The sequence below is a fragment of the Anas acuta genome, chromosome 7 (assembly GCF_963932015.1).
Source record: "Anas acuta chromosome 7, bAnaAcu1.1, whole genome shotgun sequence".
In the NCBI taxonomy this organism is placed as follows: domain Eukaryota; kingdom Metazoa; phylum Chordata; class Aves; order Anseriformes; family Anatidae; genus Anas; species Anas acuta.
Window position 1 is genome coordinate 25,967,798 of NC_088985.1, and position 22,092 is coordinate 25,989,889.

Here is a 22,092-nt window from a genome sequence, read left to right on the forward strand (position 1 = left end):
AGAGAAGCACTGAGTCACACGGAAAGGCCATCGCTCTAGGTTAGATGGGGTTAGACTGAGCAGGGCAGGATTTTTGTAAATGGTTTTGGTCCCAATAAAGTCCTGGGGGCAGGCTGTGACCTCATGGCACCAGCACTGCTCTGCCACCCCTACAAGTGCCCTGGCTGTCACCAGGGCTGGAGCTGGTCCACGCAATGTGAGAGCAGTGAGCAGCAGCTCTCTCGTTTTGCCCTATATGTGGCAGCCCAACCAGCTTAAAATGGGCCACAGGGTTTGCAAGCATAGTCTTTAGGGTTTGGAGTGAGTTTCCTACAAGTCGTGGGAAAGCCTGATGGCCTTCCTAATGATGAGAACAGCAAGGGAGGAAGGGGATGGAAAGACCACCTGCCTCCAGCTTTGCATCTTGATTATATTTCTTCAGCATGCAAGGGTGAAAGGGTTATTAACGCTACAAGAGGCTGGAGAGACCTCATATGCATGAGCCAGAAACACCAGGTCAACATCACATACCTCTGAAGAAGTCCATAAGGTCCTCGGTGACATTGCCATAGGCTGCAAAGACCCTGCTGATTCCAGGGGGACCAGGAGGACCTGGGGGACCTGGTGGCCCCTGTCCAGTGTAAGACATCAGGTCCTGCAGGATACCTCGGCCTGAGGAGATAAAGACGTTGTTTGAAAGGAGCTGTGGCTGGATGATGGGGCGGGAGGATTTTAGGGATAGCTGTGGGCAGCAGGAAGGGTGAGGGAAGGGAATGGGGCAAGGGAATGGGGTGGCAGCATGTACAGGGAGGCGTCCCACTCACTCTGCAGGTTCTCTGACACGTGGCGCGCCAGCTCGTTGTAATCCAGGGACCCAGAGAAGGAGTTGCTGTAGGATCTGCCGGAACCTGCTGATCTCCTGTGGGCCTCCTCAGCTGCCAGCAAGTCATCAAAAGAGCCATCACCACCCCTGGAGGCACCGTAGGAGCCCTCGCTGCCCATGGAGGCACTGTAGGATGACATGCTGCTCATGGAGCTGCTGTAAGAGCTGCCTGCGCCCAGCGATGCCCCGTGGGAGCCCTCAGCACCAAGGGATCCTCCGTGCAACCGCTCAGAAGACAGCGACTCGCCATACACTGATGCCAGAGACCCAGCTACCAAACCGCTGTCTCCTTTGGGTCCTGGTGGTCCCCGCGGCCCAGGGGGCCCGGGCGGCCCCGAGATGTAGCTTCGAACTTCATCACCTGCAAAATACAAGAGGCACTGAGGGGATTTCAGGGACACGGGGATACCTGCCCCCCCCCACCTGATGGTTCTGCAGATGGGTACACTGCTCTCAGGCCGAGGACAGCAGCACTGCCAGAAGGGCCTTCTGCACCCAGGCTCCCAAAAGTGAGGGCACCCCGTTGTCCTTGAAAGGCTGCCCTGGATGATTTGCCAGTGTGACAGCTCAGGCCAGTGCTGCCTCACAGCTGGCCCAGATGCCCTCCAAATCTCACATCATCGTTTTCTCTGTAGGAAGGGGTTTCTCAAAGAAAACACTTTTCCAATGGCAAAAGTCTGCAGCTGACCTTACTAACAGCTCACTGCTCAGTGCAGGCCACTCGGGACTGCCCAGTGCCTGTTCCTTTAGGCTCACAACAAGGACCTTGGCCTTGCAGTTGGACTGAGAGGAGGCAGGCCTACGGGGTGAAGCTGACTGCCCTACAGCCTGTAAGGGAAGTGTTGGGATGAGCCCACGGGGATAAGGTGGTGTTGCTCCAGTGCCTCCTCAAGGAAGGCTGCTACAGGGCTGCCTCAATGCAGGATGGACACCATCCCCTTACTCTTCAGGTACTGGATCAGCTCGCTCCGGAACTCGTCGCTGTTGGTGATGTCTGCGTAGGACAGGAGCCCGGTTCCCGAGAAGCCTGGTGGCCCTGGAGGGCCCGGCGGGCCAGGTGGGCCCTGCACTCCGGACATGGAAGAGTATCCCACATCTTGAGAGAGAGGAAGAATGATGTACAGTGAGAGGACAAGAAAATGGCACATCTAGGAATCTTGTAAGCTTAAAGGTTCCAACCCCAGATTCCAGCCCTTTCCAGCTGAGATTTTTTCACGTGACCCGGTTCCCAGTGGGCACTCACAGGTCCCAGCGAGCTAAATCTCAGGCTCAGTTCCCCCTAGCACCTCCAACCAGAACCTCCCTGCCAGCTGTGAGAAACCCAGGTGCTTTACTTTGTAGGTAAGCAGAGATGTCCTCCAGAGAGGCGCCGGGTGATCCAGGGATCCCTGGAGGCCCTGGAGGCCCTTGGGGACCAACGAGACCACTGAATTCAGAGTCTGCAAGACACAAGGGAAGATAAGATGTTACCCAACCCTCTGCAATTCTGATGAACTTTCCCTGACAATATGGTAATGCCAACTAAAACCAAGCCTGGGGGACTTTCTTCTCCCCAGCACCATATAGTGCGGCCTTGCTGGTGCAGCCCACTTCCCTGAGTGGACACCCCAAAGAGTGTAGAGGTTCATATTTTTAGATATATTTTTAAAAAGTCCAAGAAGCTCCTTTATGCTGCAGAGTTTGAAGACAAATCTTCTCAAGAAGCACAGGGATCTGTCTGCAGCCACTCGCAGTCTGTGCGGGTCCTGGCATTGCCCAGGAGGCCTGCAGGGCTTTAACTGAGGCAGAGAGGATCACTGCAGTCTCGTAGAGGGCCATTTGTGGTGACAGCCAAAAGGAAAAGTTCTGCACTCATAAATGAGTTCTCTGCAGATCAGGGATGATGGTAGGGACCCTGTGGCAGTGCCCTTACATATTGAGCTTTGTTAGTGTGACTGAGCCTGGAAAAAGCTGCTGGGGGTGTGGAGGAACCCGTGGCATGGGAGTCACAAAGTTGGCTTACTTCGCAGGTATGCTGTTAGCTCACTGTACGATATGCCAGGTGTCCCCGGAGGCCCAGGTGGTCCAGGGAGCCCGATGTTCATCCCAGAACCTGCAAAATCAGACAGATCCAACAATAGCATGTTACCAAAAGGGGCTGGGCAGTGGGAGCAGGTAGGCTGCAGGGCTCGCTCGCAGGCAGTGCAGGAAGGCTGCTGCAAGTTCATCGCCTGGGCTGCCTTGACAAAAAGTGGGCATAGATCAACTCCTCCCCAGTGAAATACATCCTGGCCACAGACCCAGACAGAAAAGGAAGATAAAGGAAATTGAAGGCATTGATGGGACTCCTAAGATGGCTAAGGTGAGGTGATGGCCCTCAGCTCAGTTCTTAGCAAAGCAAGAACTCATTCCTCGTGTCTGGATAATGCCTTAGTTACAAGGTATCTTTGTTCTATTCCAAGTCTCTCACAATCTCTGTGAAGACGTCTCTGTACTTAGGGTTTCACTCAGTCAACACTGGAAAAGTTTTCATCGACTGCATGAGCTATTTGGTCAGCTCTCAAGAGAACAGAGGGAAATACACACTAAAAAGACCCTTACTTGACAAATAGCTGATAAACCGCCTGGTCAACTCATCATAATCCAGTGACAGAGCCATTCCATCTCCTCCTGGTCCAGGAGGCCCTGGTGGGCCCTGGGGTCCAATCAGATACTGACGAATCTCTTCTCCTGGAAATGAAAGACATTTCTTTAGGACTGTCCAGCTGTTTTAAAGAAGCCAGGTGTGAGGGGTTCGCAGCTGAGCTGAGACCTCTCTACTAGAGAGAGATCACCCAAACCTATGGACGCAAAGCTCCTTTTCCAGCTAACTCCAGCTGGAGACAGGAGACTAGAGGGAAGGGCAGACCTCCAGGCTGCTGGGATGCTTCATCCCCACCTCCCATGTTTCTCTTCAGGGCCACTTACTCTGCAGCATGTCCAAAAGTTCTTGATACAAAACTGATGTAGATGACACTGAACTGACATATGACTGATAACGATCTGAAGAGCCTGTGGGAATAAAAAGGTTCTGTGTCAGCCAAGATTAAGAGGAGGAAGCAGGTGAAGAGGGGTCAGACAGGGACATAGGAAAGCTGAATTAATCCAGTTTAACTGCTGGAATGGGCTTCCCATGGAGAGCACCATGAATCAGCTGCAGTCTCACACAGGCTTTAAGGGGCTGCTGCTTAAAGACTGTTGTCTCTCCTGAGGTTCTGGTCTTCTCGGTGTTGCACAAGCTCAGCAGGTTGTGATTTGGTACTCACAGAGCTTACCGCACAGGAACAGGGTGCTTACTTGTCATATAGCTCATAACCCGCGCAGCCAGCTCCGCATAATCCAAGCTATTCCCATCTGCAGTGGTGATGATCCCGGGTGGGCCTGGAGGGCCTGGTGGGCCTTGGGCACCGGTCAAATAATGCCTTACATTGTCACCTAGGAGGGATGCCCAAGATATGCTCACATCATTAGAGGGAAGATGACGGCCAAATGCACAATTATTGGACCCTTTTCCCCTAGGGAAAAAGCAGGGCTACAGAAGAACAGTTCTGCAGAGGCCACAGCAGACAACTGCACTTCATAATATTCAAGAAAAATAGGGCTGCTGCCTCTAACAGTGACAAGGGGCTCAGGGAGCAAAAGGAAGACAGGCATCTGCTGACCTGCAGCAAAACCCAGTCATACTCACTTTTCAGGTAGTCAGTGACATACTGCTGGATCTCTTGAGATGAACTTCCACCTGGGCCAGGAGGACCGGGTGGGCCGGGAGGACCTGGGGGTCCTTGAATTTGTCTGGATCCACCTACAGAAATCATTGCAAGGAATGTTTTTGGCATGGCTGCATTAGACCAAGTAATGCTAAGCATTGAGCTTGCATTAATCCCTTCCTACAGGTCTGGGAAGAGCTTTGGGAATGACCTATGCAGTCAGTGGCTCCCCTTCTATCCCCAAACACACTCTAAGCATGGGCTATTAGGTAGCGAGTCTTTAATTCATTTGGCATCTTACAACTCAGCCTATGCAGATGGGCAGGGCTGCATCCAGAGATTTCCCTGGCTTCATACTGACAGACCTGCTCAGTTTGTGCACTGAAAACAAAGCTGGGCAGAAATGTGGATAGAGAGCAAAAAGCACCCAAACCCATTAGGCTAACCCCACTGCCCTGCTGCTCCCAGTCCCAGACAGGAACATCAGCATTTCCTGGTAGCATCAGAGCAATGACAGTTCTTACCTCGAGATGTTCCTGGGATGCCAGGAGCGCCTGGGACACCTGCATCACCTGGAAAATAGAGTGAAGGAGACAGACAGTTATTGCAGGTTTCACTGCAGGCTGCACCCTTGGTTTGTAAAACAGCTGAGCTACATCTTGGCAGAGAGGCCACCACCGAGCCCTTGGAGGAACTCAATTGCCCCGGTTCTGCTGTGCCTGAAAAGGCAGGGGTGGGAACAGCTGCAATTCCCAAAGGAGCAGGCTGCTCCATCCCTTAGTCCCAACCCGACACAGCCGTGTAAGGCCACCAGCAAAGAAAGAAGGAAGATTTTTAACTTCACCTTTGGGTCCTGGTGGACCTGGTGGGCCTGGAGGTCCCTGCATGGTGACTGTACCACCTGCCAATTGCCAAAGGAGAGTTAGAGATTCAAAGGAATAGAACATGTGGACAAAATCCTGGCTCCACCAAAACTGAGTTAGGATAGAGCAGGACTTTGCCCCCTGGCATCTGCTTATGGACAATGAATTTAAAGGAGGAAAAGGGGTACAGACTGACCATGGGAGAAGATTCCTGGAAGGCCAGGTTCACCCGGTTCTCCTGCATGGGACACAGAATGGAGGAGCGGTCATATACACAAACAAGCCACGCTGCACCCCAGGGACATCCCCTGGAAACTTTCTCACCTGTGAATCCTCGTGGACCTGGTTCGCCTGAAAACAAGGGAGCAGAGGACCATCGTTAATATTTGTTTTGCTCTGATCTGCAACAGCAACCCAGCCCAACCTGCAGAACAGTCTCGTGGTCTTCAATTTGCAGGGCAGGAATGGGGAAAGGGATTAGATCCTTTCTTTTCCTACCAAGTGAGAGCTGAGCTATGCTTAACACGGCCACCTCCTCGCACTGAGTTACTAAGTCCATGTTCTATTTTGCAAAAAGATTGTTCCCCTTTCTTTAATGGCAAATCTGAAGTTTTGAATGTTCTTGAACATCAAGGGCTTGCAAGGTTGGGCTATGAATACAATGCCTTGACATCAGTACTGGAGACTAATAAATTTCTTCAACAACTGACTGTTTTTACTGAAGCAGGCAGGAATACTACTTAGTGACCACTGTGCCAGCTCTCCTACAGCCACAGAAAGGCAGGAGAGTTTCTGCATCCAAGCCCTTCCTTCTGCCTTTTCAGTCTGTGGTGCTGAGATCCATTCAGAATCTTGCTGAGGACTCACCTTGGTCTCCCTTCGGGCCTGGTGGACCTGGTGGACCCGGTGGGCCTGAGAGGAATGTTTCTGTAATTAAAACAAAAATGTTTCTTTATGACATCCAACAGAACATGATACAAGTTTCCTTTGGTTTCACCTGTTCAAAACCAAGGGTATGCTCTCTGGAACCACAACAGGCAGGACATTCCCAGGGCACAGGTGAGGGAGTGAGTGGGAGGAGCCTACCTGAGGTGGATATAGAAGATCCTGGTCTCCCTGGTGGGCCTGGAGGTCCTGGCAATCCCTCTCCTATGCAAAAGGGACACAAACAAGCTTCAGAAAAAGTGAGCCTCAGTAACGTGAGCAAAGGCATGTTAGAGCTCCTCCATCTCCAGCCATAGAGATAACTCAAAATTTTCCAAGTATAAGCTAGTGTCATTATTTTCTGTGCATAACTCTCCCATTTTGTTCCTTTTAATTATCATTTGCCACTATAGCAGATGTAGGACAGAGAAATTCCCCTCTTTGCGGTGCAGCATGCCTATCCCAGCTGGCCTTTGCTGCATTAAGAGAGAAGGTTCATATGATCACACACCAGACCTGCTCCCCTTTGCTACTGAGCAGAAAGCAAGGAATGGGGTTATGCTCTTGTCTGACACCCCCCTGCATGTCCCCTCTTCTGGCCGTGGAAGGCAAGCTATCACTTTGCTACAAGAAGTGGAGTGGGGACACTCATGGTCAGAGCTGCTACATCTGTCCCCAGCTGGAAGTTAAAGCTGGATAAGCAAGAATTAAATAAGGAATCGTTTGCAGTTGTTTCCTTTGGGGATTTGAGAACACTGAGCTTCTTCCCAAGAAGCATGACTTATGACTTACTAGTCTGTCTAGCAAACCTTTGCCAAAGCAAATCTGCTCCCTTGGGCAGCATCTCACTGCTGTGAAACTGTATTAATAGGAACCCGCTATGTGAAATCCTGCTTCCAGTGAGGTCAGTCCTAACAACTCCCAACATGTCCAAAATCCTATCTGGCATACAGCGAAGTGCAGGACAGAGGCACTAAAAAATACCTCACTTTTCAGGGTTGTTTCAGAGAAACAAGCTCTTACCTGGTGGGCCACGAGGTCCGGGGGGTCCCTGCACAGATTCACCTAATGATGAAACAAACAGGGGTGTCAGAGGGTGTTCACATGGCCAGCTGCACGCTCCAGAAGCATGCCGAGTGTGTCTCTGTGCCCCTGCTTATGTGCTGAATTCTGCTGTATTACATACCTGGTGGTCCAGGGGGACCTGGTGGTCCTGCTCGCCCTTGTAAATCTGCCATCACTGTGCAAATGAAACACAGACAAAAGGGAAAAACTTGTTGCTGTGAAGCTACTGCAGCTATGGAAACACTTGGTATGTTGCTGATAGAAGCTCCTGCAGTCAATGGTGGACCCAGGCAAGTGTGACTCTGATGTCCTCTGCCTTGCCTCTTCTGCCTCTTCTACACACTTACAGAGGTCCCAGACCCTAAGAATCCTGGCTGTAAGTGCATCACACATCTAGCTTCGCACTTTCTTCAGGATGCTGCTAAACCATTCTGTTCTGCTCCACTTATTCCCATCTTGAAATAGCATTTTCCTCCTGTGAATTCATCCTCTAATTTGCTGAGAGATTCTGATTACCTTCCCTCCTTGTTGCTCAGATTAACGCGTCCTTTTAAACCAGTTCTCCCCTTACAGATGGCTCCATGTTCATACTACTCAGGGAACCTCCCTGTGCAAACAGTGTCTGAAAGGCCAGACTGAGACCCCACAGCCCTGTGACCATCTCTCCTGCTGAGAGCTGTTCACTAACCACCCCTCCATAGCTTTCCTCTCAGTGCCATGAGCCTGGTGCCATCTAACTCCTTTTGAAAGCACTCTGGGATGCACGGATGATAAGCAGGGCAAAAAGAGGTGGCTGGTATTGGTGTCCCACCACTAATCACATGCACACACACTTGCCCTACAGCCTGTTGAGGGGAAGGAGGTAAAGGCACCTCCTGTTGGCCGGGAGCAGCCTCAGGGCCTCCAGCACCTGTCCAAAGGAAGGAGTGGAAAGCCAGGCCCACTTACTCTGAGATGCCAGTGATGAGACTTCCGTCCTGATAGTTTCTACCACAGCTTCACCCGGGGATCCCTTCTCACCCCGTGGACCTTTTTCAAGAAAAAAAAAGAGAAAAAGAAAGAGAAATCAAATTAGTTAACTGACAGAGGGTGACATTTTGTACCCACACCTCATCTCCCTGACAATGGGTTCAGATTTTAGTTATGTAAACTGGAAGCCTTAACTCAGTCCCTGGCTCTGAGGGACACTGGACTCAAACGTGGAAATTACTGCACAATTTGCCCTAAAAGGACCATAGAAAACCAGCTAAAAAGGGTTCTTAGGAGACTCAGCTCTGCTCAGGCCTTTCCAAACAGATGTCTGCCTAATTGGCAGTGGTTTCAGTGACATTTTTACTAATTTGGCTGTAGTTTGTTCTTGCATCTTTCAGAATAGCAGGAGGTATACAGCTGAGCTATATCCCATACCACAGAAAGAAAAAAAAAAAAAAAAAAGACATTTGCAGCTTCCACATCACACTGGCTCTTACTATCCCCTCCTTCCCTTGGGAAGGAAAAAAAAGGAAGAATGGAAATTCTTTAACAGATTAATTAAGCTCAATAATGCAGCAAAATGAACTGAAAGGAACAAATCTGCAAACAAAAGCGAGTGAGATTGTGCCAAGGGCTGAGAGACTAGAAACAAAAGAAAACTAATGAATTCAGTTCTCTTAAGGAGCAGAACCAGGGCAAATGGAGAATGGTACCTTGCTGTCCAGGGAGACCAGCTGGCCCAACAGGACCTGGTTTCAAAAAACAAAAACAAAAAGAGATTGTGTTAGATTTTCCTGGTTCTATTTTACAGTAGCAGGAGAGAATCAATAGGTCCATTATAAGAACAGAGGCTATCAAATAATGTATTCATCTGCTCAAGTAAATGGAATTGCTATGGGGTAAGAATTCATTAAAGTGCTAGGTGCCTCTCAGACTGGGGAAATAACCAGAATGGCACTGACCACCACCTAGATGCAATAGGTCTAACCCTCCTCATGCATTCCCTGCTGCAAAGGCTTGTTCTACCAAATCAACTCCAGGATTAGTGCCAGCTACACAGATGGGACAGGCACAGAAGTGCCACGAGAAACAAGGCCCAGAAACTTTGCTGCCCGACACCAGCATGCTAGAGGGCAGAGAATGACCTAAGAGCGGTCTTTCTGCTGTCTTGAGTTCACAGTTAAGACTGTAAAAACAAAGCACTTAATAATTTTGGTTCTGGTGTGAGGAGAGGGATTAGACACACATTTGCCTTACTGAGAGGCAAAAGAGCTTGATTTGAGTTGCTGAATTTGGCCTGCCTCTAGTTGTCATCAGGAGGTAACAGTAGTCTTCCCAGTTTCTTCATTTTCCCAGCCCTTCCTTCTGTCCTGCATCATTGCGATTGTATCCCATTTCTCTTTTAGGGCCACTGCCTCCCTAATGCTGCCTGAGATCTTGTTCTTTCTGCAGGGAAGGGTGAGGACCATGAGTGTCTAAACTGCCTGAGCAATCCTGACTCCTACATGGGGCCACCTGGCAGGGACCATAAACATCAATGGTTAAATTAAGAACTAGATACATGGCAACGAATGCAAGCTGCCTGCAAAAAACACTGCAGCTTCTTTACCTGGAACACCAGGGGGTCCAGTGGGGCCAGGTGGGCCAGGTGGGCCTGGGGGGCCTGGGAGAGCAATAGTCGATGAACCCTCTGAAAAACAAATACGTACGCTTGTACACATGCATAACACACACATGCAGCAAACGTGCAACAAATCTAACCTTAAGGAATGATTTGACCATCTATAGCAACACTGGGAGCCCCCAGTAGAAGCCTGGTACACAGTCAAGATGAATTTAGAACACATAACAAATACAGAGAAAATCTTCCAAAAGCCGAAGTGCCTGGACTCTCGCAGCACTACATACCAGCACTGATGACTTTGCCTGGAGCTCCAGGTTCTCCTAAGAAAAGAAAGAGACAAAAGTTGAATTTCTTTTTTTCAGGGGAAGATCTGTCACTGTATCAATAACATTTTCTCATTTGTCTTATTAAACATGTGATTCCTGATCTCTTTGTCCTTGATTTCTTGTGTGAGAAATCACAGCACTGGAGGGCTGTGGAAGAAGCAACAAAGCCTGGCTAATCCACAGATATAATCCAGAGATAATCCAGGTTCTCTGATCTTTCCAAGCATCACATCTGCCAGAATAGACAACAGGCCTTGATTTATCTGAGAAAGGTGCACAGATACCCCTGCAGTCACCAGGCATCACGCTCACATGCCCAGGGTAGAACCAGGTTTGCTAAGGTTTTCTCAGCTGGAGAACTAGCTCTGATGAGTACCTTAGTGGGTGCCCTGCCTTTCATGTGTGCTCAGGAAGGCTTTGGCTATCAACTATTCCACAAAACTTCCTTTCCTAAAGCCACTAGATGCCACTGTTGATTCAGGGACTGGGCAGCAGAGCAGCTAATCCTCCTTCAAATGAAGTGCTTAGAGAGAAAATGAGTATCAGGGAAGAAACAAAGCTCACCTTTAGTCCCTGGTCTGCCGGGGTTCCCTGGAAGTCCTGATACAAGGTAGACAAACAATTTTAAATAGGTAGCACAAATATCATTCTGTTTCACTCAGGTACCCCAGTGAGCTTCACTTGTAGATTTATAAAAGGAACTTCCTACACAAGAACCTGGCTTTCAGCATTTATAAACATGTTTGCCTACTTCACAAGGTCCTGACAGCAGGTGGAGGGTTTTGTGGCAGACTGAGCTGGTGGTGTCCTTGGGCAGAGGTAAGGGCCTCCCTTCTCCCTCTGCTCTCTGAACGATGGCACTGCTCACCAGATTTGCCTGCAACTTCTCCCAGGTACTGCTCCCTGCTCTGAGGCTCCTGGCTAAATTCCCTGGTGACGTGCCCCCCAAACCACTTCTGCTTGCAGAACATCACATCCTCTGTTTCCACCTCTCCCCTCTGTTTCTGCTGCTGATTAGAAGGATTTTTCAGTGATATGCAGGGAACTGAAACACGTTCTTTGTTGCAAATTATGTTCTGGGCAAACTTTCAAACACTCCAAGGCTCTGCTTTCCTCAAAACTTATGCACCAACCATAAAGTCTGTCTCAAAAGCCAAGGAAGAAGAAACCTTGGAATATCACGTCAGGAGCCCTGAGTTGTACAGAGGGAAAAATCACAAAGGGTTTTTGCCTGTATCAAAGTGTGTCATTGATAAACTTAAACATGGTGAATAAACCTACCTGGAGGTCCTTGGGGTCCTGTGAGACCTGGGGGAAAAAAAAGGGCAAATATTCTAAGATATCTAAACAAATTTTGGTCAGGGGGAAGGATAGACAAGGAAAAAAAAGATTACATTTGCTTAAAAATACAGCACACAGCCCACAGGTGGTTCAAGTTGGCCTAGCACCTGGTATGTAAACTGAATGTTGGCACTGCTGTTCTGGCCTGCAGTGTGTGCAATCCTGAGATCACAAAGGGTCTAAATTCCCTTTGTATTTTCTTTTTATCACCGTCTTACTCTACAGAGATCCTCTGCCAGTCTTAACTTCAAAATAAGACCGGGAATTGTTGACAGAGACGTGTTCCTGACCAGGAAAATAATTATTTTTGTTCTCTGTATGCTTTTACCTGGCTCTCCTGCATCTCCAGAAGGTCCTGGAGGGCCTCGGGCTCCTGGCATTCCCATAAGACCCGGTTCACCTAGGGATATAATCACCATTAACAACTCACAATCTACGATTTATAATCTACCAATCCAATCCATTCAAGCTTGGCCACCAGCCATCCCATCTATACCTTCTGTACCTCATAGCCAAGGGGCCAATTTCAGTGACAGAGGTCTGAGAGGTGAACCCCCATGCCAGAAAAGAATTGCAGTGAGAACAATTCAGTCACAAATTTACAGCCAGCTCCGTTATATGTCTCAGTTCCATGCCTACAAGGTGACTACAGTTTTCCTGACATGTCCCAGGTCACGAACCAGCTGCCATCTTCTCCCACCCTTTTTACAAATCAACTGCCTGCCAAATCAGAAAGTACCTGCTCTTCTACCTCAGAGAAATCTCTTACCTTTTTCACCTGGCTTCCCATCACGGCCAGCTTGTCCTGTCCAAAAAAAAAAAAGAGATTCTCAGGGACTGGTAAAATAGTAACTCAGTTGCCCAGTCTTCCTACTAAGCGGAGTACAGCCCTAAGCACTAGGAAGTGGCTTTTCTTATTGCATCTGAATAAAACCTTGGCTGCAGTTATTGAAGATCCAGAAAAAGTTCACTTGAAACTAAAGTGCAGGACAACTTTTCTGAGCGTACAGACTGATTTTAGCTATCTAGAGAAAAGACCTGTGATCAAAACCAATACAATTCCGTTCACAAGTTGTTCCCTTGTCTGTGCTCACAAAAACAGACTCAGGGTGGAAATGGCATTGTCCAACACATAAACATAGCTTTTTCTGTTACTCACCTGGTGGTCCTTTGGCCCCTGGCTCTCCTGGAGGACCAGGTATACCTCTTGAGCCTTGTTCACCTGTAATGAGATGACGCAAAAATGGATCAAACAGATCTTGGTGAAGATGCAAGTTATGACCGTTAGCAATATTTGGTGCTTTGCAACTGAAAACCAGCATTGACAGGATGTTCAGGCCTTATGATTCATGACTGTTTCTGGGCATTAAAAGTGTTCAAGGGAAGTGAATACAGTTCATAGGAGAGAGAATTTCCCCAAAAGACAAACACAAAGATTCCTACCAAGGATGGGAACTATTTAGTTAAAACTTGAGTGCATAAAATAGAACTCCTATAACCAGTAACTTTTTCATAAAGCTATCTAAGATTGACTGGGCTGTCTGTTCTTTGAAAATTCAAATAATTCATGTGCATATTAGAAAGGCTGCTATTTCAGGAAAACAATCCACTGACCTGTCATTCCACGAGAACCCTTCTCACCCTGGTCACCTGCAGTACAAAAAAGGAAAGGATTCTGTGAGACTGCTTCATTGTGAAATCTTTTCATCAGACAAAGACAGTCTGCTTTCTGACAAAAGCACAAAAGAGCAAGCCAAAGAAGGGTAGAGTTAATTCCTATGGACAGTATTCATATCTGAAGGAGCCTAAATAAATTATCCAGAAAAAATATTTAATTGATCAACATACCTTTGGGTCCAGGGGCTCCAGCAGCTCCTTTCTCACCTGAAAGATAAATGGATGATTGAACAATAGCAATAACAAGTCAGAAAGGAAAGAAATTCCATACACCAAAGAAAGTCATAGAAGAAACACAAATTCCGTTATCAGAGAAACTCAAACTGGAACTTCCTTTCCTTCATTGCAGCTCCATCCATGTTTCCTCATCCAGATTTCTCTGTTATCTCTCTCTTCTATTTCTCAGTATTTTCTCATAACCACTGAGTCTAGTTCCTCCTCCTCTTACACTTTTCTCTGCTGCTAGCACCTCAACACTATGCTCAGACCAAGTGTGTTTCTCAGAGCAGTGCTGGAAAAGGAACATCAGCTAGTGCTGCTCTAATTGCACAGGGGAAGAGAAGTTTACCTTTAGCACCTGGGAGACCTGCTTCTCCTCTAAATCCTTGTAGGCCAGGAGGACCTGCAGAAAAATGAGATGAGGGAGTTAATTCATCCTGCTGATGACTAAGCACCACTAAGGAAGACAAACTGTGAGAAGTTGTCACTATTTTTTTTCCCCTCTAGTCTGTAAGGCACCATAGCAAAGGAAGGCAGCACTCACCTGGAGGGCCTTGGGGTCCTGGAGAACCCGTCAGACCTGCGAATAAGGAACACAGAATTTCTTTCAGTATCACTGCAATTAGACAATGAACAAAATATCTTTGAGTTTGACCAGCAGCATCCACAACCCAAAGGATGTTTAAGAGATCAGGATCTCCTTAGCCCCTAAAAGAAATGGCATCACTGGCATCTTGAAAAGCAGAACATTGAATCTACACAACTTAGTTCTTGTAACATAGAGGAACTGGTTTTCCCTAAGGTAAGATAAAGGGACTAAAGCCTTCCATCTTGGCTGAGATGTTGGGATCTGTGCTCCAGGTAGGATCCATTCTTTATAGAGCAATTTGGATCCCCATTACATGAACTGCAGAGCTGTAACTCTATTAACAACCTGTTAGGGGTATGGAATTTACCCTACCATATCTGAAAGCAGAGAAAAAACAGATGGACACATATATTACTAATTGACATTTTTTGAAAACTCTCTGCTGATCCCCACTCTCACTAAAAATCCCCAAGAATTTATTGCTCTAAAGGTTATATGTACCTACCAAAGTAAATTTTAGCTAAAATGAGGACTGCCAATTTATTTTTCTGATTAATGAAGTGCAATATAAGTGAAACAGGAAGGCTGGAGTGTTCATTTCCACCTCACAGTGCACCTAGACAGTCTGCTAGGTTCTCTCTGTCCATATTTACCTTTAAGGCCAGCAGAACCTGGGGGACCAGGTGGCCCTGGAGGACCTGGCTCACCAACAGCACCTGCAGAAAAAGAGCAGAAATAGATAATATAAAATACAGTTGTGATCCCGTTTTCCCAATCCCCATTTTCCATTATTATTTTCTCTGGCAAGTGACATGAACAATCTGCTAGGTAATCTGCTTGTCAGTTCAAAACAGACAAATAAACACGCATTGTCCAAGAAAAAAATCCCATCTCACTGATCTTTAGGATGAGAAAGAGAATAAACCCCCAGCTTAGGTGAGGTGGATAGCAGGGAAGAAGATGACCTTGATGCTAAGAGCTTTTGCTTCTGCCAAACTTAAACTTGACGGTGAAATCTGGCAAAACAAAATTACTTGTTTGCCCTCTGTAAGCTTGGCACAAACCCCCCTTAAGTCACATTTGTCTGTGTTGGGAACATCTAAAATGAAATTTGGATTTGAATAATCAAATCAAATCCTATTCCTGAGGTGTCTGATAAATCAGGACCAAACTCCAGCTTTTGTCTATCTCAGCATTATCCAAGAACAAGAGATCCAGTTCCTACCTCTGTCTCCTTTTTCTCCAAATCCAGGTGGTCCAGGCTCTCCTCGAGGTCCTGGTAACCCTTCTCGACCTCTTTGTCCCATGGGACCCTCCATACCAGGATCACCTACAGGAGACAAATGCCTTGTTAGAAAAGCTGTCTTTACGCAGGCCTTGAGCAAGAAAGATCCATGTCTGCCTCCATGGGGGAAAGCAATGATCACACCAAGCTATGTCTGGATTCCCTTGTCAAGCGCCAAACAGCCATGAGAGACTTGCAGCACTGCTGAAGATGCTTACCCATGCTCCCTTTCTGTCCCTTTGGTCCTTCTGGCCCTTGGTGCCCAATTGGACCAGGAATGCCTGGAAAGAAAAACACAGCAAATGTTCAGAGTCCTTGTCTGTGTACCATGAATGAATAACACACAAATTAGTGGAACCTGGGAACCTGAAACCTGGAGGGATTCAGCAGCTGGGCTAAAGGATTTATTATTTGCGGGTTGGGTACTCAAACAGGTATGTCTTTAAAAGAGCATAACAAATATAAGAGCACAAGGAAGTCAGGCCAAGTACTCATGTAGCTGTGGGACTCTTTCGAAAGTGGGCTGGGATCTTCACACCCCCAAATTAGTAATGGTCAAATAAAGGAAAGTCAGGTTGAGGCTGTGCTTACATGTATAACCAAATCTCTGTAGCTCATTATCAAGGTATTAATCAAGTGACTTAGTCCATCTGCACCTTGAGCAAGATTTGCAGTGCAAAATTTGTTTTTGTCAACAGCAATGTCAACAGTAACATCACTAAGTGTCCTCCCTCAAAGGGGAATTGTACTACTGCTCACCTGGGACACCAGGAAGTCCTCGATCTCCTGCAGGGAGAAAGAAATAGACAGTCAGTGAGGAATATATCTTCCCTGTTTTTTACATTTGACTGATTCTCACCCCCTCATAAAAAGGAGTTTATGTTACTGGCATGTTTACAAGTTCTACCTTCTCCAGCAATGCCATGCTGGGCCCCTTGTATTTATGCAATGGATTGAATTGTTCACACTACACAAAAATCTCTGAAGCACTTTCTGATTAAACCAGGTATAGTTTTACCTCAGGAATGATTTTAATCCAGGTGAAAAAAGATTCAAAATAAGAATTGTTCTCTCTCCTACTGTGACCTCTAAAATTGCCTTTGCCAGGAAGAGCAAAGACTGTCTCAGCAATATCTGAACCACAGGGTGCATCAGCTTCTCTGTCTAACTTCTGGGGCAATAAAAATTCATATGCTATCTAGACCCAATGGAAGGCTGTCGAACAACCTAAAACAGCAGGTAGCTCCAGACTCACCTTTAGGACCCTGCATTCCCATGTCACCTGAGAAAAAGAGAAGAAAAATAAGATCAGGAGAGATCCTGGAGATATTTCCAGTGATTCCTCATGTATTTTGTTTTTCTAGTTGCTTTTTATCTTTCAATAAAATACAAACAAGTTGTAGATGAACATGGACAATTCACCCCTGAACAGTGCAGGGTGCACCCACCTCACCAGTGACATATGGGATCTGACCTTTCACACTCACACAATGTATAGGGTGATTGGGCCTCTTGTATTAATTCTGCATAGGTCCAAGCCCTCCACAGTTTAAGTGGCAAACCAGCTTCACGCTCTTTTTGTTTAAGTATAAACCAACATCAGCTTTCTCACTGCCAGCTTCCTCTTGTAGCAACAACCACTCCAAACTTGAGCATTGCCAGAACCAAGGACTAGGACAGGGGAACAGAAGGACTAGATGGCTGTACCTTTCATACCAGGTTCTCCTCTCTCCCCTCGGAAGTAGCCTGCAACAGGAAAAAAAGTGCTGTTAGGCTGTATTACACAGCAAAGTAGCTACTCAATTCACACACAAACATCCTTCTAATCAGATTTTGAGGCTGCAAGTAGCACAGATTATCAAACACGATATGGCTTTGGGAGTAGAGTTTCCTCAACAAATTTGCCTTTGCAAACCCTTGAACTGCTAAGAGTTACGTGAAACCTCTGAAGCTGTGAAAATGCAGGCTCCTCTCTTCTTAGCCCATTTCCATTGAAAGAGAAATACATAATCCTTCCCTTGCTACCAAAAGTAGCATGACAAATAAGCTGTGGGTTCATTTTTTCTGTGCAGTTCTTTCAAAACGGAAATCTCACTTGCTACAGCTTCCTTTCTTCTCCCATCCCTGCTAGCTTTAAAGGATGCACCACCTCTGTCAGTTGGCAGCGTTCTGTGCTCCAGCAAAGCTCTTTGAGGACAGGTGAGGATTCTGTATCTGAGAGACTGCACTGCACTCCAGAAGTTCGGTCTTTAGGTCCTTAGGAAGTCAAACTTTCCCACTCCCCTTTAAATAATCTGGTCTCATGCAGCAGGACATTTACTCTGCTCACCTCGTTCTATTTCCTTGTTCAGTCTGCTCTTCACCATCAACCAAACTGATTCTTCATTTTCAAGAGAGAATGTTGAAGAGGGTGCCACACCTTGAAGATAGTCTACTTTTGAAACGTCTTTTGCTATGCTTGGACTCCCGCGGTTAACTGCCAGGAAGCTGTGATTGATTTTTTCCAGGTCATCCACGCGAGATTTCAGCTTTCTCACTTCTTCCGCTGGAAGGTTAAAGTAAAATGTTTGGGAACATGTAGATGCAGGTTCTATACCAGGGACTTCTAATAGCAGTGAGAAGGCATCACTGTGACAGAGAGCTATGGACACTGAATTTTGCAGGACTATTCTTTGCATCACTTTTTTTTTTTTTTTTTCCTAGCAGGGAAATCTGGAGTTTAAATGACAGCTTTGGAATCTGATAGTCTCCAAGGAGAAGAAAGACTTCAGACCTCAGAAGTTTTCCCACTCTCCTCACCCCAAGACTATATAAGCCTTCATTGCAGGTTTATATTCCTTATCCATTCTTTCTGTCCATTTGTAATATGTTGGTGGCAGTCACAATTTTGAGCACTGAACATGCTCCTCCTCAGCTCTTTGGCTTGGCAGCTCTGGTAGTGAGTTACAGTTTGCTTGGCCTCTTTGCCAGCTTAAACCCTCTCTTATTCTTTCTGTTCTATTCAACATTTTATTCCTCCATATCAAACTCCCTCCTGTAAGCAGAAGGGAGACCTTACTTCTGCAGCTTCCCTTTCTCTCCTTCTCACCATGGCTTTAATCTTTCTCAGGGACAGGGACACACAGAGGTGGATTTCTGTTCAGTCCCAATGTTAACTACACATGGAGGTCTGTGACCCAGCCAGCTCTTGTGTTCATTTCTTACCCAGAGCAATGAGTCCAAAGAGTAACCCGAGAAGAAGCAACCAGGCCAGAAGCAAACCCAGGAGCCATTTCCACCAGCTACAGCAGGAACCACAGGGACACCAAGATGGTGCTGATCCAACTGCACCCCCCACATCGCCATTTCGTATTTCTGAAAGAGGGAAGGGCACTCTCACAGTGAACAGCTCCTTGATTTCAGAGTCAGAGTCAAAGTCTGAACAGCAACACTTACCCGCATATGTTGCTTTGTCCCTTGTTGGTACCGATTTCAGTCCTCCTGTTGTAACAGTAGAAGAAGATTTAGCAGTCTTTCCATGCATAATCAAACTTGGTGCATGGGCTTGCAGGGGGAAGGTAGTATTGGAGGCAGAAGGAGGTAGTTCTCTTGCATTGCCATAGGGGCAAACTTACCATTTGCATCTGATTTGAGGCCCGTATCTGTAGCGTAAGAAGAAGAAAATCCTTGCTTCTCTTTCTTCAGTGTGTCTTCTGCAAAGGATCCTGAACAGGAACCAAATGTAATTGAAAACATTACAACAGGAACCAAGCCTTTTTTTTTTTTTCCCAAAGGCAAAAGGCATGTTTTTTACTAGGAAGCCACAACAGTTCTGTCAGTTTAAGCCAGCTGCAGATCTAGTTTCTGTTTTTGAGGTTCCTGAGCTGCGTGAAATGTCACAAGGCATGCTCTGGAGCTTTAAATGCACAGGCTAGACCTAAATCCTACTGGCATGGTTAAAGGCTAAATGCCTGCCCAAGCTTCATGGCTGGGCTGCAGGGGTTTGAGTCAGGTGTAGTGTCCTGAGCTCTGAACTCCACAGATAGAGAAGACTCTACACTGGCAGAGTTGATCTGGCTGCATGTGTAGGACTCTTCTTATACATTCCCCCAAGCCACGTTGTTCTCACTGAAGCTCTGTCAAAATTCACCATCTCCAGAATGTGCCCTGTGGAGATGCTTCTGATTTACCTGCCCTTTATGATCACTCTCCATTTCCCTACACTCAGCATACCCACACATCCCAAGGAAGAGAAGTTACCTCCATTAAGCCCGGTGTTCGAGGCACTAAAGACTTTGCCACTATCCTTTGTCATGATCAAGAGCTCCATCTCCTTCTTTGCTGGGGCATTGTCCTTCTCCAGCAGCAGGAACTTGCAGTCTTTGCGCAGAATGTCATCCCCCTGGGAGCTCAAAACAGTTCCTCCTGGAATATTGGTAAAGGACAGGAAAGAGGAGGAGATGAGCATGGCCAAAGAGTCATAATTGCAACTTACAACACTTTTGTTTGTGAGAACAGGGAGTCCTGTTGTGATTGGGGTTGCCACCACTACAAGCCAGCAAGAGACACACTGATCACTTGAAGATAAGTGGAGTGCTGTGTTTCATTAAATTTTATTAGAGTTGTCTTTCGATATTTCACTAGCAGGGGAACAGCTTCTTTAGGAAACAGAGAACATGTAGAATTCAATAACATATAAAAATGATTTGCTCAATGACCACCTCACTTCTCAAATACACCTACTACAGAATCATAGAAACTCAGTCTTAGAGAGACATACAAGGTTCATCAGAGCCAGCACATCTTAAGCAGGTGAGCAGAGATACTCGGAAACACAAAGCACTCCATATCCTTGGGAGCCAGGCATGCTCATGAGGCTTTGAACTGTGGCTTACTGAGGTTGGGCTCAGGCCAAACAAGGTTAAGAAATGTTGCTGTAGTCACCCTTCTGCCATTAGGCAGTATCAAATATAACTGGAAGGGTGTACAAAACTGAGCTTGCAGAGAAATTGACAGAACATTGAAAATGAAGATACACAGACTGGTGTTATTACATCATTCTAGTACGAAGCTGGAGTAAACCTACATTAGAAATATTATAATAACTTCTGTTGTATTTCCACATATTTTTAAGGCTTGCCATTGAGAGAACTTGGATTACAAAAGAAACTTGACTTCCCTTAAACAAAAAATAAAAGTCTTATTCATAGCTGTCGTAGTTACAGAAAATAAGCTTGAAAAGTTGAATCCCAACCGTTCAGAGACCAAAGGCCAGTAGAAAGACCTCAGCTTCTCTCATTAATCAAACAATCTGATCATCAAATCCTTGTTTTTTGAATGGTCAAGGCTGATACTACTGAAAAAATAATGGTTAAGTGTAACCTTGCCAATGTTTTGGCTTCATATGAAGCACAATGTCACATGTGTGATCTATTCAGTTGTCTACTGAGCTGAAATAGCTTCAGTAAGATTATCCAAGTTACCACAAAGTGGGGGAGATCTCACTCAGGCCAGCCAATTTTCTCATTCTGAGATTCTGGGTCACTTGCCTTCTTTTCAGAAAGGCACTGGGGAGGGGCTTGGCTAGTTACAAGTCATGCTCCTGAGGAGTCAGGTGTTAGTAGCACATAGCTGGCTGAATCTCTTACTCACTGCTATCATGACATGCTTGTACAAAGCCACACCTAAACAACTGGAAATGGTACGCTCACCTGCTGAGGCAGACACACCAGTACTAGCCATGGTGTTGCTCTGAGAAGTGTTCTTCATCCCATATGCTGCAATGAAGAAATCCCAGAATGAAAGAGATGGAGGACAAGGTACCTACACATACCAGCCTTGGGCTACACATCGTTTCAGGAATCTTTTCTCATTTAAGGCACTGAGGAAAACTCAAATGAGCATGGGCTTCCCTAGTAAAAAAGTTTCTAGTGCTTACATAGGGACTGGGAGCCATTCCTGCATAGGAAAAGGAGAGGAAATGTTCCTCAGTATCTCCTCACACCACCCTGCTCCACACCAGCAGAGGGCAGTGAAGGAACCGCTGTCAGGATGAACATTCTAGTCACTGCAGAAAAGGTGGGAGGAGGCAGCACACACCACATTTTCTCTAGGCTTAAATTGTTGCTGACCTGTGGAGGCTGCAGAGGCATTCTGGGTCAGGGTTGAAGAGTTTGGTGACAGGTTGTTTTGAACTCCAAACACTGCAAAGAAAAATTATAGGAGTTGTAGGAGTCCTGCAGGGCAGTTCATTGTACGTGTCTGCCAGGACAGTTATGCTGTGAAAGTTTGAAAGGAAGAACAGAAAAATCTGACCTGTTGAGGAAGTGCTCAGGCCTGTGTTCAGAGCATGATTGGTGGGAGCCAGGTTATTTGGAACACCAAAAACTGCAAAAAGAGGAAAACAAATTTTATTACTTCTATGGAATCAGAAATCCAGCACCAAGCCAGTGGCATAGCTACAGAACTTAAGAGTAAGGGTCACTTGAAAATGCAGTTAGTGAAAATGCACAGTAATTACACGGAGGAAAAATCTTGAAAATTGTGACACCAAACCATGCTTTTACAGAATTCACAAAGGGGAGAAAATCCCGTATCAGACAAGTTGCAATCATGAGATAATGTGAGAAAGCAAAGCTTTT

General features: G+C 46.5%; 1 protein-coding gene across 1 annotated transcript in view; it reads right to left on the minus strand.

Moving 5' to 3' along the window:
• Window positions 1-22,092, minus strand: part of COL17A1 (collagen type XVII alpha 1 chain) — a 35,990-nt gene that overhangs the window by 994 nt on the left and 12,904 nt on the right. The window contains exons 11-54 of the mRNA XM_068688424.1: window positions 21,767-21,838; window positions 21,583-21,654; window positions 21,163-21,228; window positions 19,712-19,876; window positions 19,087-19,176; window positions 18,908-18,952; window positions 18,677-18,826; window positions 17,802-18,017; window positions 17,180-17,218; window positions 16,728-16,754; window positions 16,232-16,258; window positions 15,691-15,753; window positions 15,413-15,517; window positions 14,841-14,903; window positions 14,143-14,178; window positions 13,948-14,001; window positions 13,551-13,586; window positions 13,317-13,352; window positions 12,862-12,924; window positions 12,472-12,507; window positions 12,031-12,102; window positions 11,643-11,669; window positions 10,926-10,961; window positions 10,320-10,355; window positions 10,021-10,101; window positions 9,125-9,160; window positions 8,388-8,468; window positions 7,561-7,614; window positions 7,398-7,439; window positions 6,537-6,599; window positions 6,318-6,377; window positions 5,775-5,801; window positions 5,647-5,688; window positions 5,432-5,488; window positions 5,112-5,159; window positions 4,569-4,682; window positions 4,178-4,315; window positions 3,809-3,892; window positions 3,443-3,571; window positions 2,865-2,954; window positions 2,197-2,301; window positions 1,806-1,958; window positions 804-1,223; window positions 511-651 (exon numbers count right to left, since the gene is read on the minus strand). Of these exons, the coding sequence (XP_068544525.1) occupies window positions 511-651; window positions 804-1,223; window positions 1,806-1,958; window positions 2,197-2,301; window positions 2,865-2,954; window positions 3,443-3,571; window positions 3,809-3,892; window positions 4,178-4,315; window positions 4,569-4,682; window positions 5,112-5,159; window positions 5,432-5,488; window positions 5,647-5,688; window positions 5,775-5,801; window positions 6,318-6,377; window positions 6,537-6,599; window positions 7,398-7,439; window positions 7,561-7,614; window positions 8,388-8,468; window positions 9,125-9,160; window positions 10,021-10,101; window positions 10,320-10,355; window positions 10,926-10,961; window positions 11,643-11,669; window positions 12,031-12,102; window positions 12,472-12,507; window positions 12,862-12,924; window positions 13,317-13,352; window positions 13,551-13,586; window positions 13,948-14,001; window positions 14,143-14,178; window positions 14,841-14,903; window positions 15,413-15,517; window positions 15,691-15,753; window positions 16,232-16,258; window positions 16,728-16,754; window positions 17,180-17,218; window positions 17,802-18,017; window positions 18,677-18,826; window positions 18,908-18,952; window positions 19,087-19,176; window positions 19,712-19,876; window positions 21,163-21,228; window positions 21,583-21,654; window positions 21,767-21,838 (3,597 nt within the window). The remainder of the gene's footprint in view (window positions 1-510; window positions 652-803; window positions 1,224-1,805; window positions 1,959-2,196; window positions 2,302-2,864; window positions 2,955-3,442; window positions 3,572-3,808; window positions 3,893-4,177; window positions 4,316-4,568; window positions 4,683-5,111; window positions 5,160-5,431; window positions 5,489-5,646; window positions 5,689-5,774; window positions 5,802-6,317; window positions 6,378-6,536; window positions 6,600-7,397; window positions 7,440-7,560; window positions 7,615-8,387; window positions 8,469-9,124; window positions 9,161-10,020; window positions 10,102-10,319; window positions 10,356-10,925; window positions 10,962-11,642; window positions 11,670-12,030; window positions 12,103-12,471; window positions 12,508-12,861; window positions 12,925-13,316; window positions 13,353-13,550; window positions 13,587-13,947; window positions 14,002-14,142; window positions 14,179-14,840; window positions 14,904-15,412; window positions 15,518-15,690; window positions 15,754-16,231; window positions 16,259-16,727; window positions 16,755-17,179; window positions 17,219-17,801; window positions 18,018-18,676; window positions 18,827-18,907; window positions 18,953-19,086; window positions 19,177-19,711; window positions 19,877-21,162; window positions 21,229-21,582; window positions 21,655-21,766; window positions 21,839-22,092) is intronic.